The sequence below is a fragment of the Chamaea fasciata genome, unplaced genomic scaffold (assembly GCF_029207755.1).
Source record: "Chamaea fasciata isolate MVZ Bird 193981 ecotype frontalis unplaced genomic scaffold, bChaFas1.0.hap1 SCAF_1, whole genome shotgun sequence".
Classification (NCBI taxonomy): domain Eukaryota; kingdom Metazoa; phylum Chordata; class Aves; order Passeriformes; family Sylviidae; genus Chamaea; species Chamaea fasciata.
The window spans coordinates 11,497,420-11,517,424 of record NW_027094086.1 but is presented as its reverse complement, the minus strand read 5'-3'; the positions used below and the strand labels follow the sequence as shown (position 1 = coordinate 11,517,424).

Below are 20,005 nucleotides of genomic sequence, written 5' to 3'. Positions count from 1 at the left end.
TTGTTTCCGCTGTGTTTGGTCTCTAGCATGAAATACCCAGAAGGGTTAAACACAGTTTAACTCGATCTGTGGAGATTGGACCATAAGGAAAAGGCATTTTCAGCAGGCACAAGGAATATTTATAAACTGAATGTAGGAAATCAAGTGCAGATGTATTTAAGAAGTTCAGTCTCCTGTGGTTTAAAACTTGTTGACAGCTGTAATAACCATTGTTCAAACTGCGTAAAAGCAGCTCCTGCTGTGAACATGTTTTTACAGATAGATGTCTATGATTTTGGTTGCCACTGCTGCACCAGAATTTGTTTCATTGTTGAAGGAATAACCATCATTGTTGGATGAGACCCATATTATTACCAAATAGAAAAACCTGTCTTTGATCTCTTTAGCTCACAGGATCTTCACTTTTAGCCTGAACTGACTGATGTGATGAATGAACCAAAGCCCCATCTCTCAATGGCTTCCAGTTTCACCTGGATTTATTCAAAAGTGTCAAATTGGTTTATTCTCATTTTACTGAGGAGCTACCAGATGTTTCTCCCCTCTTCCTACTCTGTTTTACCACTGCAAAGATCTCATTTCTTTTAGCTCCATGTGGATGTGATTGGTTTTGATTATTCTTTCACCAGTTCCTGCTGAGGTCATGTCATGTTTCACAGGTTCCTCACTTTAAAATATTGTTATGCTGTGACAGACAGACGTGTTCAATATTGTCGCATTGAAACAAGTACATAGCCCAAGAAAAGTCCCTCTTGGAGAAATGGGAGGACCACAGGTTAGTGCCCTTGAGGAGTCCAACACTAAAGCAGGAAGCTCAGGTTAATCCTGGGCTGCATCAAAAGCAGTGTGGCCAGCAGGATGAGCGAAGAGATTCTGCTCCTCTCCTCTCCCCTGCTCTGCTCTGGTGAGAACTCACCTGGAGTGCTGTGGGGAGCCCAACGCAAGACACATGGATCCATTTGAATGAGCCCAGACGAGAGCCACGAAGCTTATCACAGGAGATGCAGCACCTCTCTTATGAAGACAGGCTAAGAATGACGGGCTTGTTCAGCCCGGAGAAGACTCTGTGGAGACCTTACAGCACCTCCCAGTATGTAAAGGGACTACAACAGAGCCAGAGCGCGACCTTTCACAAGAGTGTGGAGTGACAGGAAAAGGACGACTGGCTTCAAACTGATGGACAGTGGATTTAGATTAGATATTAGTAAGAAATTCTTTACTGTGAGAGTGGTGAGGCACCGGAACAGGCTGCCCAGAGAAGCTGTGGATGCCCGATTCCTGAGTGGCTGGGCTGGATAGGGCTTTGAGCAACCTGGTCTAGTGGAAGGTGTCGCTGCCCAACCTCCCAACATCGCTTCCAACCCAAACCCTTCCATGCTTCTCTGATTTCTCCCATGGGTGTTGTTTTCTTTCGTGCTCCCCGAGCAGGGGACGCGGCGGGGCTGCCGCCCGCTGCCCTCGGCCTACCAGCGCCCCTCAGCGGCCCCGCCCCTCCCCCGTCACCCCGGCAACCCCGCCCCGCCCTTCGCGTCACATCGCCCGGCCGGCCCAAGCCCCGCCCTCCCAGCGCTCCGATTGGTCGGCGGCCATAGCGCCATCTCGGCATAGCGCCGCCGATTGGCCGGCGCCGCTGAGGCACGGGCGCGCGGTGCCCGCGGGGCGGTGGCGGCCGTTACTCATTAGCATGGCCGCGGGGCCGCCCCTCCCGCGGGCCGCCCTCGCCATTCGCGCCCATTGCCCCTCGTTCCCTGCCACACCCCCCATTCCTGCCGCGAGGCGCCGCCGGGCGCCGGGGTCGGGTCAAGGAGGGAGGCAGCGGTACCGTATCTTCTCTCCGTGAGGGGCTGCGGGGTGCCCTGGTGAGGGCAGGTAGAGCAGAGCATCAGCCGCGCCCCCCTGGGCGTGCACCGCCCTGCCCCCGCCCCGCGCAGCGCCGCTGCCTCATCCCCGGGCGTGAGCGCTCCGGCCGCATCACCGCCGCCAGCGAAGGACAGTCCCGGCACCGAGTGGGGCTGGACACGTTGGAGCGGTGACCCGGGGGGTGGTGGGACGATCTCCACTTCCTCCGGCATCGCGTGTCCGGGAGGGGATTTTTGAGAAGACGTTTTATATACTCATTTTGTCCCGGTGTTGGAACCTCTGTCCAGGCTCCTGTGGCAGCCTGGCGAGGTGGGGCTTGTTCCTCTTCTAGGGCTCCTTGTTTTTCCCTTGAAATCTCCGCACCTTCCATTGGAGAGGAAATCGTCGCTTTTCTGTAGATACATTTTTCATCCCTTCCACGAAACCCTATTTTCGGCAGCATCCATCTGCGGTGAAGCTTTGGAGCAACAACCGGGATCATTGACGCTCATGATGTGGACCTTTCTTGGTATCGCCTCCTTCATTTACGTGTATAAAAAGTGTGGAGACCTCATGACTTACGCTAATAAGGAGGTGCTGCTCTCCGTGCTGGTGTTTTTTTCGCTCGGCTTGGTGCTGTCCTACAGGTACCACTTCAGGGGACCCAGGCAGCAGCAGAAGCAGAAGTCACACCTGGGGGTGCTCTCTGATGTGCTCTCCGCTTTGCCGCTGGTTGGTTTCTTCTGGGCCAAACCCACCCCGGGATCTCGACAAGTTGAACACCCCAAATCCAGAAAGGTAAGTTGGATTCAGACGCGGCACATGGGGTGCAAGGTCCTGCTGCTCTTCCCACTGGCCACTGACCCCTCTGCCCTGGTGAGGGAAAAGAGCTAAGAAAGGAGTGGACAGAGTTTGTCTTTAGATGCTGGATGTTTGGTTTGTCATGTTTTGTGTTAGTTTTGGTTGGCAAAAGAAAGAGTGAAATTTACTTAAGTGATAGACCAGGGGTTTTCTAGCATCAAAACAAATATATTTTAAGAAAGATTTGGAGTAAAGGATTATTATAGTAGCAGAAAAATATCATCAGTTGCCAGTCTGTTGTAGAGACGAAGGACTGGAGAATCTCTCCTATGAGGAAAGGCTGAGTGACTGTCCAGCCAGGAGAAGGCTGAATGTATACCTGAAGGGAGGGTGAAAAGAAGGCTGCACCAAGGCATTTTCTGTCAATGCCTGGTGACAGGATGATAGGTGATGAGCACAGACTGATGCAGGGGATGTTTGCTCTGAGCACCAGGAAACTCTATTTGCTGTCAGGATGACTGAGCACTGCAATGTTTCTCAGAAAGGTGGAAGAGTCTCCATCCTTGGAGATATCCAGAACAGGGCCCAGGCCAGTCTGCTCTGACCCTGGTTGTACGGGGGCTTTGGACCCCATGATGTCCAGAAAGCCTTTGCAACCTCTGCCATTCTGTGACTCTTTGAGCTTACTAATATTTATGGATAAACCACATTTGTTTCTACAACTGCAGATAGAATTACTGGGAAATAATTGCTGACCTATTGCTTGTACAAGAGGTACAGGACCTGCTCAGATAGTCAGTCTGTTCCCTTGAGCCCTGCATGAGCCTTGCTGTGGGACAAGTGGAGAGCTGTAGGTGGTGTCTGGAGCTTAGCTGGAGTCCTGCCATCCAAGACTATGAAGTGGACATAGATATCCAGTACATCTGTGGTCAGCACTATTTGGCTACTTTCCTGTGTACTTCTGGGCATTTTCAGATGAGCCCTGACTCCTCACACAGGAGAACATGAAACTGGTTTTGGCTGCAAGGCAAAGCTTTTTGATTTTTATTCTGTTTTTCTCTTAAAGCCTGCCTTTACCAATTTCTTGTGTTACCTGAACTCAGATAGTTAGTTTTGCGCTCTCTTGCTGTATTATAGATATAAACATGACACTAGGCTGCTAGAAATTTTGGTGTTAGTGTGTTTCAGTCGTATTTTTACCAATGTCAGCACTGCAGGGCTGAGGCATTTGTGAAGGACTGAATTGAATCTGTCATCTACCAGCTGGGGAAATGATTTGCAGCTTTGCACTGGAGCTGCCCTTAAAATTATTTTTCACTTGGAAGTGTATGTGATTAGGTGCTGTTGGGAAGGTTCTATAACAGAGCTGGTTTAAGATACCAGTTTCTGTATTAACTGATGTCCAATCCAACATATGTCAATTCTTAACAGCTTTTAATATAGATGAATGGTGATCTTGCTTGAAGTTTTAGATGTTAGATGAGTTTTCATTTCAGGACCACTTCTTAAAAGCATTTCCCAGGCAGCTGCTTCTGCTGACACTTTTCCATTCTGAATATTACCCTAAGCTGCTATTTTGTTAGTTAGGTAGGTTCACTTAGAGTATAATTTAAAAGGAGTATGTTTTCCAGAGAAATATATTTTCCAGTGAATCTAATATGTTTTTCATTGCTAAGGCCTCCATGCTGGAGTGATTCAGTAGCATGAAGGTATCAGTCATACTTTATAGGACAAGAATATGGCACAGCCTTTTCTTACTGCCTTCCATAGCAGCTTTCAATCTCTCTGACAGTTTTGTTTGTAGTTTGTCTTTGATCAGCAGGGCAGGTTTAAGCTAGGGTCCTGAGGGTGCATTGGTAGTTGGGAGGCATCTTGCAGTTTAGTTTTGTCCAAAATTGAATCTGTCATACTCTGCAAGGCAACAAAAGCACAAGCAGAGAAAAGAAAAACCAACACCACTGCAAACAAAATCAAGTAGTAAATCAGAGTAAAGCTACTCCAAAGTCAGCCCTCTTGACAAGGTTATGGTACAGATCCATTGGCACGTGTAACTTTGTTGGCTTTGTTTTCTAAAGGGTAGAAGAGAAGTGAACTTCTCAGATGTCTATCTGACAGAGACCACTCCAAATACAGCATTGTCACCCCAATATGATCCAGAAATTATCATTGTGGGATCAGGTGTCCTTGGTTCTTCCTTGGCCACGGTGCTTTCAAGAGATGGAAGGAAGGTGACTGTGATAGAGAGGGATCTGAAAGAACCTGACAGGATAGTTGGAGAATTGCTGCAACCTGGAGGATTTAATGCTCTTCGAGACTTGGGTCTTGAAGGTAGGTACATTTCAAAATGTAAATAGATCTGTAACACAAGTGTTACTACACTCAACACTGTATTTAGGAAAAGCATGCCTACAGGAGAAATTAAGAAAAACCTTATCTGCACTTTACATTTGAATTAAAATCACTTGTGTATTTCCAGTTTGCTATTTTGAAAATACTCTTCTTTCAACATGTGCATTTTGCTGAAGAAAATTGGACCCTATGTAAAGAAATGCCTTTAATAAAGAATTAGGCTTTTTTTGAAGATTTGTTTTAACCCTTCTGTTGGCTTATATCTTGCAGATACTGTGGAAGGTATTGATTCACAAATCGTAAATGGTTACATAATTCATGACATAGAGAGCAAGATGGAGGTTGAGATTCCTTATCCAACATCTGAAGACGGACGCGTGGCCAGTGGAAGATCTTTTCATCATGGCCAGTTTATCATGGGTCTCCGAAGGGCAGCTATGGCAGAGCCCAAGTGAGTCACGTTGTGAACAGCACAGTTGGGATCCAGAGATTCAGAAGCATCTTTCCCATCATTTCCATGAGATTCCTTAACCATTTCCTAACACAGACAGCTGTGATGAGCAAGAGTGAGAGAAAATATTGGCCATGGTTATTAATTCTGCTCTCTGTATTCAAGTTCATGAGTTTCATACACATCATATATATCATATATATATCACCCTTTGGGACAACTTAATCTTTAAGGGGGTATGGGCTTTAAATATTAGGCAAGGTATTTGCTCATCTGTGTGAGAGAACAGTTCACAGGTGATGGATTGATTCTCTTCTGCTGATTCTTGGGTTTGGCATTTTACCAGAAACAGTGACCTCTTCTTGGTGAGAATTTCTTTGGACAAGGCATGAGTGGCAAATCTGGCACTGTTTCTTATATCACAGAATAGTTTGGGTTAGGAGGGATGACCGTGTAGTCCAACCCTCCTGCACTGGGCAGTGGCATGTAGCTTTTCCACTGATGTTATCAGTGATAATAGAAATCAAACATTTACATTTGTATGTTGTTCTGCTTTCTTTTTTGACAACAAGCAGTGAGCCAAAGTAACTAAAAAGGAGCACTGGATGGAAGTAGCTCTTTCCAGTTAATAATTTGTCTTCAAGATTTTGAAACATACAACTTCTTTTCATAATGATAAAAATTTGGTGTTTTCTCTTAACTATTTTCTTTCTCCCATAAAGGAGATGAGAAGTGAACATGTATTGAAATAGAATAGGTTCTAGGTGCTGCTTTCTATGTGATATTATTTTGTGTTGTCTTTTCCCCCTCCTCTAAATAATTTTCCCCTAAGAATATGATAAAGCCGTATGTCCCTTGTAAAGGGACATATGGCGTTATCATATTTTTACCTAACATCTTTATTCTGAGCTGGAAAATTGCTTTCTCCTTTCATATTTGTTATATCATATGGATTACTAAAAGTGGCACTAAAGATAGCAGCTCTGTAGTACAGTTAAAATTAATGGTGTGTGTGTGTTCACTAGCTCTGAAATCTAAAGCCTTGTTGAGGCTCTAAATGCAATGTAATTTGGGCATCTGAGTGCTCAACTTGTGGGAAAAACTGCAGTAGGTGTACACAGTCTTTGAAGCAAAAACTTGCAAAAATCACGTTAGTGACTTGAATTAAATTCTTTCCCATTTTCCACACACTCTTGAATATTTAGTTTCTGTTTGCTTGCTTGCAATTTAATTTGTGGCATAGAAAACTGCATGATTATGTGCAGTGAAAGATCAAGAACTCTTAATAGTGCTAGGAGATTTTGGGTTTTATTACAAAGCTTTTGAAGATATAGGGGATAATTATTACTGATTAGTATATCCTTTTTATAAGTGCTAGGCAATATGAATGTATTTCAGATAAGTAAAGTTCTTTTTGCAGCAGAAAGCGGTAGGGCATCATTAGTCTATAATACTGGGCTAATTATATATGATTATAAACTCACAGTGGATCAGAATGAGAAGAAAAAGTGAGCACTTAGGTAACTGAAATGACAGCTATAAAAGAAACCTAGAGCTGATAGGATCTGCAGGAGCTGATTCCCTGGCATACTGCTGCAGTCCCTTGCTGTTGAGGTTTCTGTTGTGTGCTCACTCATAACCATTCATATTTTGACACAGCCAACATGCCTGTGGCCAGGCAAATGAAGCCAGTCACAGTCTGCTCTGAAATGTCTGTGCTGGATGCCAAGAAAAAAAAAACATTAATTGAACTGCTTGTATTCCTTCTAAGAGCCTAAAATAGCAGGCTGTTGTATTCTCATGTGTACCTTCAGCTCAGTTATTAAAGTTGTGGCATTCCATCTAGATATGGAATATTTATGAGAGAGACAGAGTGTCCCATTCCAAGCTGCTAAATCTGAAGTGCTGTGATCAGGTCTAATAGCTCAGACCCAACAAAGAATACAAGTTTACAGAGATTTAATTTCTGAACTCAAAAGAGCTCTGGTTGGCAGATAGAAGCAAGAGATGCTCCACTCAAATATTAGCAGAAATTTAAAAGCAGAAATAGAAAAAAACCAAAACTCTATCCTGAATTCCTGAGGTGACAAGCTAGATATCTCTGTCTTAAACGGGTGAGGTTAGTTTGGACTGCTCTGAGATTTGTGTGCCTGACTTTTATCTAGTGTTCATGTTAAGGGTTTAAGTGCTCTTGATCCTGTTCTTTAATTCTCCTTGGAGTTAAGTCTCACCTGCACTGTCAGCGATTCCTACCTTTTAGCAGGGATGACTCAGTCATCTCCTTAATTTCTGACCATTATTAGGTGTGAAACTCCTCTCAGCATCTCTCACAGGGCCATGGGGCACATATGGGGACTTTACTAAGTGGCAGGGTGTTTATGATAAACAGTACAGTTTTCAGAATATTCTGGTATCAAACCAAGTGTTGTGTCAAAGTGAAATTTATGACCAACACTTTTTGACATCTAATGTAGCTTCAGAAAGTGTTCAAGAACCCTTTTTTTGCAAAATTTAAACGATGTTGGCAGAGATAACATTGTTGAAAATTTGGTTTTCTTTCTGTGTCTAGTGCCTTGAAATGCTGGCATCATTACTCCTCTTCTGTTTTAACCCCTCTGTTTCATTTCAGTGCAAAATTCATTGAAGGGACTGTGTTACAGCTACTTGAGGAAGATGACTGCATTGTGGGTGTTCAGTACAAGGACAAAGAAACTGGAGACACTAAGGTAAGAGTTTTCTGTTTCAATCTTTGTTAAATTGTTGAGAAAATTGAGGGTTGCTTTATATATAATCATTTTATAAAAGCTTGTATTTCAGAGCACTGGTACAGAAATAATGTAATTATCAAGAAAGCAAAAGATTTAATAAAGGGGGATTATTTTCTAGTGCACACATTCTGGGAATGTGGGAATTCTTGTTCAAACTTCTTATGAAGCTTCTGCTTTCAGTTTCTCTGGAGAATTCAGTTCATCATTTGTTTCATTATTCATATGTCTGGAGTTTAAAATCTATCGAGTTCCTGCTGAAAAAAACAATGTATTAAGATTTATGCTTTGGCTGTATGTAGTGGTCTGCATTTCCACATATACTTCCACCATCTAGTGAGGGACTGAAAATGAAAAAGTTGCCTAGTCATAGTGAATAGGTCTTGTCATTTCTTGGATGACAGAAAGATGATTTTGGCATATTTTAATGCTAAACTACTGGCTAAATGCTATGAAACTGTGTGAACTTAAAAAGTTTAGGAAAGACCAGTCTGCATAGAACCCCTGTACTGAAGTTCTGAATATGCTGCCTATTCTCCAGGAAAACAAAATTTGTAACCTTCTTTGTGGACTTTGAAGTTCCTTTGTTGCCTTAAGTTATGTAGGTGTACTCTGATGGAAAAGATGGGAATCTCCTGCCTATGCCCTGCTCCCCTCCATACTAGATGGAGAAAGCTCCTGAGTAGCTCGAAGATCCTGCTCTGAGGATTATTAACCATATCTTTCCATCTCTAAGTCACTTAGAAATGGGACTGGTGGCATAGAACCATGTAGGAGAGAGCCTTTTAAAAGTACTTGACAAAGCTGTAGGGGAGCAAGGTGGTTTTAGACTGTCCTCAGGCAAGTGGCATTTCAGCCCACTTGATGGCTGAGTGCTGCAAGAGAGCAGAGAAGTAACAAGATCCTTGACCCCTCTTGAGGTAGCTGGAGGAGGAGTGAGTTCCAAGTCGCGTTCCTTGCTCTGTCTTGTAATATGAATGATTACCTGTCATTTAATACGAATGAAACTATATTAGGAAATCCACTCCAGGAGAATAAACCACTGAATCACCTGTATGGGAAAGACAGGGAGTTTGGAGAGGAGGAGGATTTTTTGCAGGGGGAAGGGTGTTTGTTGGGGTTTATTTCCCAAATTCAATTGGCTTTTTCACCCAGCAACATGGAAGGGTGTGTTTGTTTTATTTTGTTTGAGGGGTAGAAGGGGAATGTGCATATTTTGTTTTGAATTCTGTTTTTAAGTTTCACACACTTACGGATGTTGTCGTAATTTTAAATGTGACTTATTTGACCAGCAGTAGGGTGAGCAATGTTCTAGCCTGCATCTTGCCTGAAAGTCTGGTTGTTGTTCTAAAGGCCTAAAGTTTCCTGTCTGTTTACTGGGGATAATCAAATTCATGTTTTGCTGTGAATGCTGAAGTTCTGTGGCTGGAAAGAGCTGTTTCATTTGCTGGCTTAGATCTCCATTGATTTTAGAAATCTAGTATATAAGAAATTTCCATTAAACACTTCTATTTACTATGTTTTCCTACCTGTGAGTTTTTACAGCTAGGAAGCTCTTAGCTGAATAAAAACCCCAAACTCATGCCTGTTTACATTCCATAGCCTGCTTTTATAAAGAAAGGAGGCTGATCTGTGTTGTGTGTTGGTGTTTTTTTTTTCTTTCCGTCCTACATTCTCTACCACATGACCTGTGAGGTTTTTATTCACTTAAATGAGGTTCAAATTAGCCAGTATGCTAAACATCAGCTTACATAATTTTTCAAAACTAGGCAACTGAATGGACTCAATGTTTCTTGTGTTGACTGTGGAAAAATTGTAGTATGAAAGTTCCACTCATTAGACAGCAAGAAACTTTTATGGACAGGTGACTTTGGTCTAATTGCAGGAATCATTAGAGTTTGCAATCATCCAAGCTAGGAATCCATAGGAAAGTGGTTTTGTTAACTCTACTCAGGAGCTCACTTCTATGAGCACAGACACCATAACACATATTTTATTTTACTCACATTTACTCTCATCTGATTTTGTCCAACTTCCCTTCACACAGCAACAGATGTTAAGGTTTGTGTGAGCAAGTGTAGTCAGACTTGATAATCCTTGGGAGTCCCCCTCAGCTCAGAATGTTCTGTGATTTTATGAATTCACTCCAATATTGGCGGCAACCGCTCATAGAGGAACTCACTCACAAAGTGACTCACCCCTACAATAGTAAAAGATTTCCTAGGAGTACTAATGAAACACAATGTGCTTTTTTTTCCCCTTACTTATAAACTGAAAGCTTAAAAGGAGAAATACTTTTACTGCTAAGGCCAAGCTTATGAAATCACTGAAAGAGAAGGACTAATGCTTGTAAATCTGTTGTCATTTGAAGTTCAATCACTGAATGTATTAGCACTGAGAAAGCTGTGGGTAGAAGGAAACACCAACGTATAAATGCCTCATGGTATAATAATGTTGTTATATGGCCATAAAAATAAAACGCATAAAAATACATTTTAGTAATTGGAATTATTTGCTTATGTTCAAGAAAAATGTATGTGTTAAACATTAAGAATTTGCACGGGCTGTCAGGCTGAACCTGATCAGTTTACTCAGATTTGTATTTTGTCCATATATATACTATTTGTTATAGTTCCTAAGTAGACTTGGAACTACTCAGAGTTCTTTGCTTGGTCTTTTAAAGAAGAGCCTATGTGCTTACAGCTTTCAGTTTGTTATACTTTGCATAAGCAACTAAAAAAAACCAAATCATAGTTTTTTAAGTTGAAAGTCTTTTTTTTTTTTTTCTTCTGAAGAGTATTACAGCCTGAACAGAGAAAATACTCCTCTTTATTGTGTTTTTTTAATCCGAGTTTCTACACAGCTCCCATAGCTGTGTTTTCTGAATGCACTTCTAAAAAAGCTGGAGTATATTGTTGGGTCAGCTTGTGTAACAAATAGATGAGTATGAATACAAGGAAGGGCAACCCCACAGTATTTCTTAAAACATATGTTGTTAATATGGCCTGTGATCTTCTTAGATGTTTATTGTTTTTTAAAGCATCTAATTTACAATTGCAAAGGAGATCTTGGGAATTGCTTCTCATTGTTCTGAAGCAAAATTAATGGTGTCATATCTTTATTTTTAATTTATGCTGCAGGAACTTCATGCTCCACTTACAGTTGTGGCTGATGGACTTTTCTCCAAATTCAGGAAAACCTTGATATCCAACAAAGTTACTGTTTCATCCCATTTTGTTGGTTGCATTTTGAAGGTAACTTTTATGTATAATACTATATAAACCACTATGCTGCTGCTTTGTAATGTGGGTCTGAATTTCACTAAGTACGTTGTTCATTTCCTTTTCCAACAGAATCAATTAGAACTGTGCTTTTAAGTATTTTTCCTGATGTTCTGTCAGTTTCTGTGTCCATTTGAAGTGCTTGGAAGTTTTGTTCTATGTTTTTAAGTCTTAAAGTGTTGATGCGTGTTCAGTCCCAGCCCTAGGATAGTTGAACTTCTTACTGTGTCAAACCTAATATATTAGGTACAGTTACAGATCAGATTTTCAAGTCCTAAAACAGTTATATATCTCAGAGCCTGCTTTGGCTTTGTTTTTTAAAGTGGATGTTGTTATTAAAAGTTAGATTCTGATTTTAAGAGTACAGGGTTAATCTTAAGCATGCAGTTGAATAAGGGAGTGTTTAAGCAAATGGGCTGTGATTCAACATAGCTATCTCTGGGCTCACTAAACCAGTTCATAGAATTTTATTTTTTTAAGAAAAAACTTCTAAGCATCTTACAGCACAAATAGCACTACTTTATATTAGTGCTATGTCTTATTTAGCACTAAGCTCTGGATCAGAAGTAGGCACCATTGTAAACCTGCAACCTAATGGTAAAATTGTTTCCCTGGACATAGGTGTTTTGATGGTAGGTTTGTGTTAAGGTACTGCTACCTAAGTTGGTGACACTCCTTCCCCCCCCCCCCCCAATAGTTACAGTATTTGTTCAGGGAGTAAAAATCTTGAGTTTTAGATCATCCTAGAAGCTGTGAGTCAAACCACCTATATTTTCTACTCCAGAAGGGCACCCAAACTGTGCTCCTGCCTGAAGGTGGGGTACCTTGTAACCAGGTACATATTGCCTTCAGGACCTATAAATTTCAAGAGACAATGTGGTGTCCTGTTTTCGGACTGGGAATCTGGGTTGGTAGCTGGGTGGTTGGAGAATTCTGGTAGAAATTCTGTCTGGATCTTTCACTCTGTGTCTGCTGCATTAAGTGATGCATTAACAGCAAAAATAATTAAAGGAGAATGAACTGTAGCTAACAGAATTTTCACTAGACTGGGAACACTGACTGGTAGAAACTTCAGTACTTTTTGAGTGTCTAATTCAGTTAGCACTGCCCAAGTTTGTCTACTTCTGGAATCTCCTTTAAGACCTCATTATATAAGGCCCTATGATTCTTCTTCAGTTGGTCTCCAGGTAATTATATTTAGACTAGTGGATTTCTTTCCTTCCCACCACTTTCATTATGAAAAGGAAACAGAATGATCTTACTGAAAACTACTACATTGATTACGTTACAGGTTTTCAATGGCTTATGTTAGATATTGGTGAGGTATTCAAGTGAAATGTATAAGTTAGTGATTCTAGTAAATACTAAAATGACTGGCAAAAGAGTTGTTACTACACTGAAATTCAAAACTTTCTTTTTGAAAACACTTCTTCATTTAAGAGAATAATAACACTATATGATATGAGATTTTATTTAAAAGTGTTTTAGAAAATTATTTTGTATGTCTGATGTTTAATACCCTTTCATTAATCAGTCTCAATCATTCTTCCCCTTCTTTCCTTTTTAAGGATGCATCACAGTTTAAAGCTAATTATGCTGAACTTGTTTTAGCTAAAACAAGTCCAGTGCTAATCTATAAGATTTCTTCAACTGAAACTCGGGTCCTTGTTGATATTCGAGGGGAAATGCCAAAGAATTTAAAAGAGTACATGATTGAGACCATTCATCCACAGCTACCTGGTGAGTCTGAAAAGACTTCTAGAGAATTGTTGCATTTAAATATGTCAAATAAAAAGGGATACATTTCCTTGAATTCATAGAACTGTGTGGCTTTTTCCATGTGCATGGTCACTGTTTCAGGAACCGTTGACCCTTCTTTGACCACACAACAACAGACACAAGTTTGTTCAGCTCACATCTGTGAGCTGTAATCTGTGAAGTCAGCAGTTCAGAAGGATTATATAAAGCTCTGGGGTCCCCAGCACAGGAAGGACATTGACTTGTTGGGATGAGTCCAGAGGAGGCCACCAAGTTCACCAGAGGGATGGAGGGCCCCTCCTGTGAGGAGAGTTTGAGAGAGTTGACCTTGTTCAGTCTGGAAAAGAGAAGGTTTTGGGGGGACCTGATTGTGGCCTTCCAGTACCTGAAGGAAATCTACAAGAAAGATGGAGCAGGACTATTGACAAGGGCACCAGAGACAGGACAAGGGGGAATGGATTCAATTAGAGAGTAGGTTTAGATTAGATATTAGAAATAAATGATTTACTGTGAGGGTGGTGAGGCACTAAAAGAGGTTGCTCAGGGAAGTTACGGCTGCCACATCCCTAGAGATGTTCAAGGCCAGGTTGGGTGGGGCTCTGAGCAGTCTGGTCTAGGGGAAGTGTCTCTGCCTTTGGCAGGGGGGTTGGCCCTACATGATCTTCAAGATCCCATTCCAATCATTCTGTGACTGTGATATCTCTAAAAAGAGGTTAAAATGGACTGTGTACAAATTACTTGTCTTTGTCTAACTACTGTAACTAAAATATTTGGTTGTTGCAGATCACTTAAAGGAACCATTCCTAATAGCAGTTCAGAATGATCGTTTAAGGACTATGCCAGCCAGCTTTTTGCCTCCTTCAGCTGTAAACAAGAAAGGTAGGTATTATGAAATAAAAGGAAGAAAAAAGGCATTATAAGCATCTTCTGGGTCATAGGACTTTGTTGTCTTAGATGTATATTTGTTATTCAGTATGACTGTCTCATAAATCTCCTATAAAAACTAATATTTTGAAAATGTGTACCTTGGGCAAAATTTAACTGGAATGTTTACATTGACACCAGATCAATGCCTGCTTTATCTGTAAGTTTAATTTACTCAGTTGCTGGAGGCCACAAGTGTGGCCTTTCTAAGGAAATGATAAAAAAATTCAAAAAATTAATTTTAAGTGTGTCCTTTGACATATGAACACACACACTTATAGGGAAAAAAAATTGTTTGACTTTGATTATCTTAAAGCTGTTTTAAGCATTTTAATTTAAAGACATACTTTCTGGTTTTTGTTTTTTAATTTCTAGTTGTTATACATATTATTTTCTGGTGAAAATTAATTCTTAGTAAGTTTGATGTTTTTTATAGAGGATTTGAATTTAAAGATTCCATAATTGTTATGCATTATCCTATTGTTTTTTCTCTTCTACTTAGGTGTTCTTCTTTTAGGAGATGCATATAATATAAGACACCCTCTAACTGGTGGAGGAATGAGTGTTATTTTAAATGATGTTAAAATATGGAGAAGTTTGCTCCAGGATATCCCAGACCTTTATGAGGACTCTGATGTTCTTAAGGTGATTCTTCATTTTGGACTTATGTTAGACAGCTTCTGCTGCAATTTAGTGACACACTTCTAAGTTTTATGCAACTCAGGGACAAGTAAGTTATTGGTGAGGCCTAGCAGTTTTCAAAGCTTTGTCTGGAATAATCAGACACCGGGCATTGACCAGTGGAGCTGTGGTCTGTAACTGCTGTGCTGTGTGGCAAGAGGCCGTTTCAAAACTTTGCAGGCTGACCTGCTGTGTTTTACTTAGGGAAACTGGTATGCAGCGTCTAGGCAGGATGCTTTGCTAGGATAGCCTGATAATCCCATTTTAATAGGGTATTTTTAGCCAGATTGATCCTACATGTGGTGGGTTTGAATCATTACACTTGTGTGAGTGGAACTTGCACAGTAATGAGTTTGTGTACCCAATCTTTCAAGAGACATCTCAGCCTCCACTGGGCTCTTGCCTGCTGCATTAATCTGAGCAGTAAGTTAGAAGGGATCCTTCTTTCCCAGGATCTGCACCATCAGTGTTCGTGCAAGGTTTATTTTTTCAGTGATACTTAGTCCCAACATTCTGGTGAGTAGATAATAAGATTTTTTTATTTATTTGTTTACTGCTTTTAATGGGATTAGGCATATTGTCTTGGCTAAATTACAGGTAGTATAGTTGTAGACTACAAGTAGAAGATTCAAAAAGTGTAATTGAAAATTGAGAAGCACCTAGAGGAACCCTGAATGTCAGGACAGTTCAGGACTTAGCTGACCACATGCAGATACCTTCATCTCAGCTAGTCACCTCAGACTTCCAGCCTTTTCCTATTTATTACCAGTCAATTGAGGGAACTAGCTGAGCCTTATCTTTCAAGTTTCAGCTGTATCCCAGACACCTACTGTAGGATGAGATGAAACATGCTCTGGAGCTATCTTTTTCCTCCTATATTTAAGGGAAGGGGAACCTGGATAACTGGTTCAACAAGTTGCAGAATTTCTTTAATGACCTAGCTTGGAATCAATTCAGTATATCACTAAATCTCTTCTACGTGTCCATGGGCGGGACTATTGCCACCTCACCTCTTTGGGAATCATTTGAATGTTCTGTTGTATTTATTGACAGAAATATTTTTTTTCTTTTTTATTTTTTTTCAGGCAAAAAGAACATTTTACTGGTCAAGAAAAAAATCTCATTCTTTTGTAGTGAATGTTCTTGCCCAGGCACTTTATGAACTCTTTGCTGCCACAGATGGTAAATATATCTTAAAGATAACCTCTGATTAATTATAGCTTGCTAGATAAATATGACTGGGAAGAGGATGCCCATGTCTGTTTGTGCGTGTGGGAATGTGTGTTTGTGTGTGTGTGTATATATTAAAAATGTGTCAATCAAAGAATTTTAATAAATTTTCTTGTGTTCTCTGCCTAGTTTTTTAGACAGTTTTAGCAATGTGAAGGCAAGTCTGGAGTTAACGTGAGATAACAAACCAAAGAAAAACTCCAAAATAAAACAATAGTCAGTTAATACAAAAATATGTAGATATTTTGTAAGACTATCCTTTGTGTAAATAAAAGCAGCTTAAGTCCAGCTGAATTGAACAGAACAACAGCTATCAAAGTCCTAGATTTAATATCAGTATTGGGTGTACAGAAAAATGTTTCAGTATGTGTTGATTATATTTGATTTATTCATCTGAATTAATTTTTGTAGATTCCTTGCATCAGCTAAAGAAAGCCTGTTTCCATTACTTCAGACTTGGAGGAGAATGTGTCTCTGGTCCGGTTGGATTGCTCTCAGTGTAAGTTCACTGTGCTGGCAGTGGTCATTGTGAGCCCCTGAGAGATCTGCTTTGCTCCCCATCAGGCAGCTCAACACAGGGAGGATGGCCCGCATGAGCCTAGATTTTAAGATTATACTAAAGGTTGGAACTTTATTAGAAACTGTGTCTTTTAAGTGCTGACTCTTTATTTTATTTTATTTTATTTTATTTTATTTTATTTTATTTTATTTTATTTTATTTTATTTTATTTTATTTTATTTTATTTTATTTTATTTTATTTTATTTTATTTTATTTTATTTTACTTATTTATTTTATTTTTTTATTTTATTTTTCCCTGCATAAAAAAGGCCACTAAAGGCTGGTGGCTCCTAGTGTAGGTGGCACAGGAATTTGAAAAAGGTAGACGGTCCAGACCAGCAGAGCAGGTGGTGGAGATGTTTCCTACTTGACAAGCTGAGAGTCCTGTTGGGCGAGGCCTCCCATAAAAAGCTGTAAGGAACAGGGAAATCCCCAGCTATGAAGATGTTTGAATGACCCCTCAGAAACTTGTGAATGCACAGTAAATCTTACTACTCTGAACATAGGGGAATGTGTGCTTTTATATTTCCCTCCTATTGGTCTGAGAGCTAAAACTGAAAAGCCTGTTTCAAATACTCCTCTGTGGGAAGATAAGGTAGGCAAAGAGTACTAGAAATGAAGAGAAAGCAGCAGTGTATGTTGGCTGTGCTGTAGAAGGGAATGCAGAGTGTGGAGCAGCCCAAGAGAACCAAGTTTGTATTTTTCAGTTAAGTTGGCAGGACCAGATCTGCCTAAATCAGAAGGGGGTGTGTGGTCTTGAATGGAGATCTGTATTTGTAAAATGAAAATTTTTCAGTTCTTTCTGATTCTATTTATTTACTAGTTTTATCTGTTTTTTTTAAATGCAGGTTATCTCCTAAACCAATGGTACTGATTGGCCACTTCTTTGCTGTGGCCTTGTATGCTGTTTATTTTTGCTTTAAGTCAGAGTCCTGGATCACCACGCCTCGAGCAATTTTCAGTAGTGGAGCTATTCTTTACCGGAGCTGCTCTATAATATTTCCACTTATTTACTCTGAAATGAAGTATTTGGTCTATTAAAATCCAGGGGAAAATGACTGGAGGAAGAAAGCATGAAAATCACAATGCCTTCAAAATCTTTGGACATGTACTATTTAATATTGTATTTTGTTCTCCTCAAAATGCAATTCCTTGATAAGGTTTTAACTTAATTTTGGTTTTGTGGTTATATACATATATATTATATGTAAATATTCTTTCTTTGCAATTTAAGTTCAAAAAGGAGTTAGCTGTTTACAAGGACCATAATTAAGTGTTGACGTGGTAGATAATTGCCAGTTTTGACAGAATTTCTTTCCTTGCTTTATGCATTGCTGAGTGCACCAGTAATATTAATAAACGGAGAAGTGAAAACTGTAAACCATATGCTGCTATTATCCTTCATGCTTTTTTCTGTTCAGTAGTTCCATAGACTTTATTACTGTGAAATACTGTAACATTCTTGATTTGGTTATCTCATTAGGATTTGCATCTGTTCTGTTTCAGTTGTGGCTAAGATACTGGTCTGCTGACACTTAAAAGGACACTGTAAAGGATGTCAGATCTTGATGTGTCACTATATCTTGAATTTCAGTTACTGTTGCAAGTGCCATGTTGCTCTTCTGAATTCCTTCTTTAAACCACAATTCATTTTAACAAGTAATAACCAAATCATGCTTCTTTGGCTACTGCAATGCACTCAGGTAGTGAAAGCACATGTTTTTGACATTTTCTTCCTATCTCATTTCCTTTTTAAACCTTGAAAGTTTGGGGTTGTTTTGATTGGTGTGTGTGCAACTGAAGTTTAGCACTGCCATGAACTGAAGCACAGCAACAAACTGTATCCACTGAAACAAATTAAGTCCAGGCTATTTCCAGTAGACAGTAAAGTAATCTTTAATAGTACTTCTGAAAATTAATGAAAAGCACCATGAAAGTGTCCTTTTAATACTTGGAGTGTGGTGGGATTCTTTTTCCTGTAGGAATTACTGCATGCTACTAAAGAGTTCATGTCTATTCCTATTGGTCACTATTCCTCTCAATGTTCTCGTTATCAGTGTGATTTCCTTTGCTCTTGTGCATCTGCATTTTCTCTACCTTTCTTATGATTGGTTTGGGTATCACTGTATGGCTCTGCTCTTTTGGCTTGCCCAAACAATCACATGTGGGTGCAGCCAGCAGTCTGGAGAGTAGTAACAAGTTTTGTTCTTCTGTTCTGGTGAAACTGTGACTCTACCTTGAAAATGACAGATTGCATAAGCTGTGTATAAAACATACATTCTGTCTTGGACTGTGAAAAAAATCTGTGGAGAGACTTTATTTAGTATTTTATTTGATGGATATTTCAAATGACCTTTTCTTTTCCAGAAGCAAAAGTATGTATATTTTTCTAACCATGATCACTTTTGATACCCTCTTGAAATTACACTCACCATGAATATGTCTATGTTGAAACTTTAGGGTAAAGTACTAATATTTTCAAATATCATTATATATGGTAACTAAATTATGCCCCTTTAAGGGTACACAAAGTTTGCAGAATTTATACAAGTGTTTTCAAAATTTGTGACAATTTTGAAAATATTGAATAATTTTACATTTTTTATTTTTTTATATTATTTGCAGTCAGTCTCTTTAAAATCATGGATAAAAGTCCTGAGCCAAATACACATCCTCAGCTTACGTAAATAAAAAGTTATATCTGTAGATTATTTTTGTTGTGTGTCTCTGGTTAGAGTTTTGTTGAATTCTGATTTATCTGCTTAAACTTACATATATATGTAAGGAGTTTTTTCCTTTCTTGTCCTGAATTCAGTGCCAGGTTAGGTTAGGTGTCTTGATGATCAGGGTAGCAGTCACTTATAGGAAGTTGCTGGGGGAGAGACAAATGGGCTGTGTGTGTGTGTGTCAGCCTGAAAATATGACCATGAAATGGCTACGTGCCTTGTCCTCAGGACAAGAGGAAGGGCTTTGAAATATCAGTGGGATCATTGGGACACAGGGAAACACAGGATTGGGCTTCTGGCTGAGATTATTGATGAGCTGGTCTTTAGCAGTGTTGGCTGAGTGCCTACTTCAGCTGGTGGTGGCCCACTCTGCCCCAGAGAAGAGTTGCAGGGCAAAATTTCAAGCTCTGTTCTGTGGTCCCCGACTGCAGTTATTTTCTCATGGATGCAAACGGATATTGGGTGGTAGAGAAGAAGTCATGAAAAACACAGTTCTTGGGTCAGCTGAGACTAATAAGAGTAAAGCTAGCAGTGAGTGAGTAATGTCCATAGGTAAAATGGCCAAAAATGGAATCCAAACAGCACCTAGAGCTGAGCTGCAGCATGCAGGAGGTGGTCCATAAGAATCCTGATTTTCATTCTG

At 40.0% G+C, this 20,005-nt stretch overlaps 1 protein-coding gene across 1 annotated transcript; it reads left to right on the top strand.

Annotated features, from left to right (window-relative positions):
- Positions 1-1,975: 1,975 nt before the first annotated feature.
- SQLE (squalene epoxidase) lies at positions 1,976-19,342 on the top strand. The gene is made up of 11 exons (XM_066176125.1): positions 1,976-2,634; positions 4,713-4,965; positions 5,257-5,437; positions 8,067-8,163; positions 11,343-11,456; positions 13,052-13,223; positions 14,025-14,120; positions 14,668-14,810; positions 15,932-16,028; positions 16,488-16,575; positions 17,485-19,342. The coding sequence occupies exons 1-11, from the start codon at positions 2,347-2,349 to the stop codon at positions 17,675-17,677; spliced, it is 1,722 nt and encodes a 573-aa protein (XP_066032222.1). The 5' UTR covers positions 1,976-2,346; the 3' UTR covers positions 17,678-19,342.
- Positions 19,343-20,005: the final 663 nt, after the last annotated feature.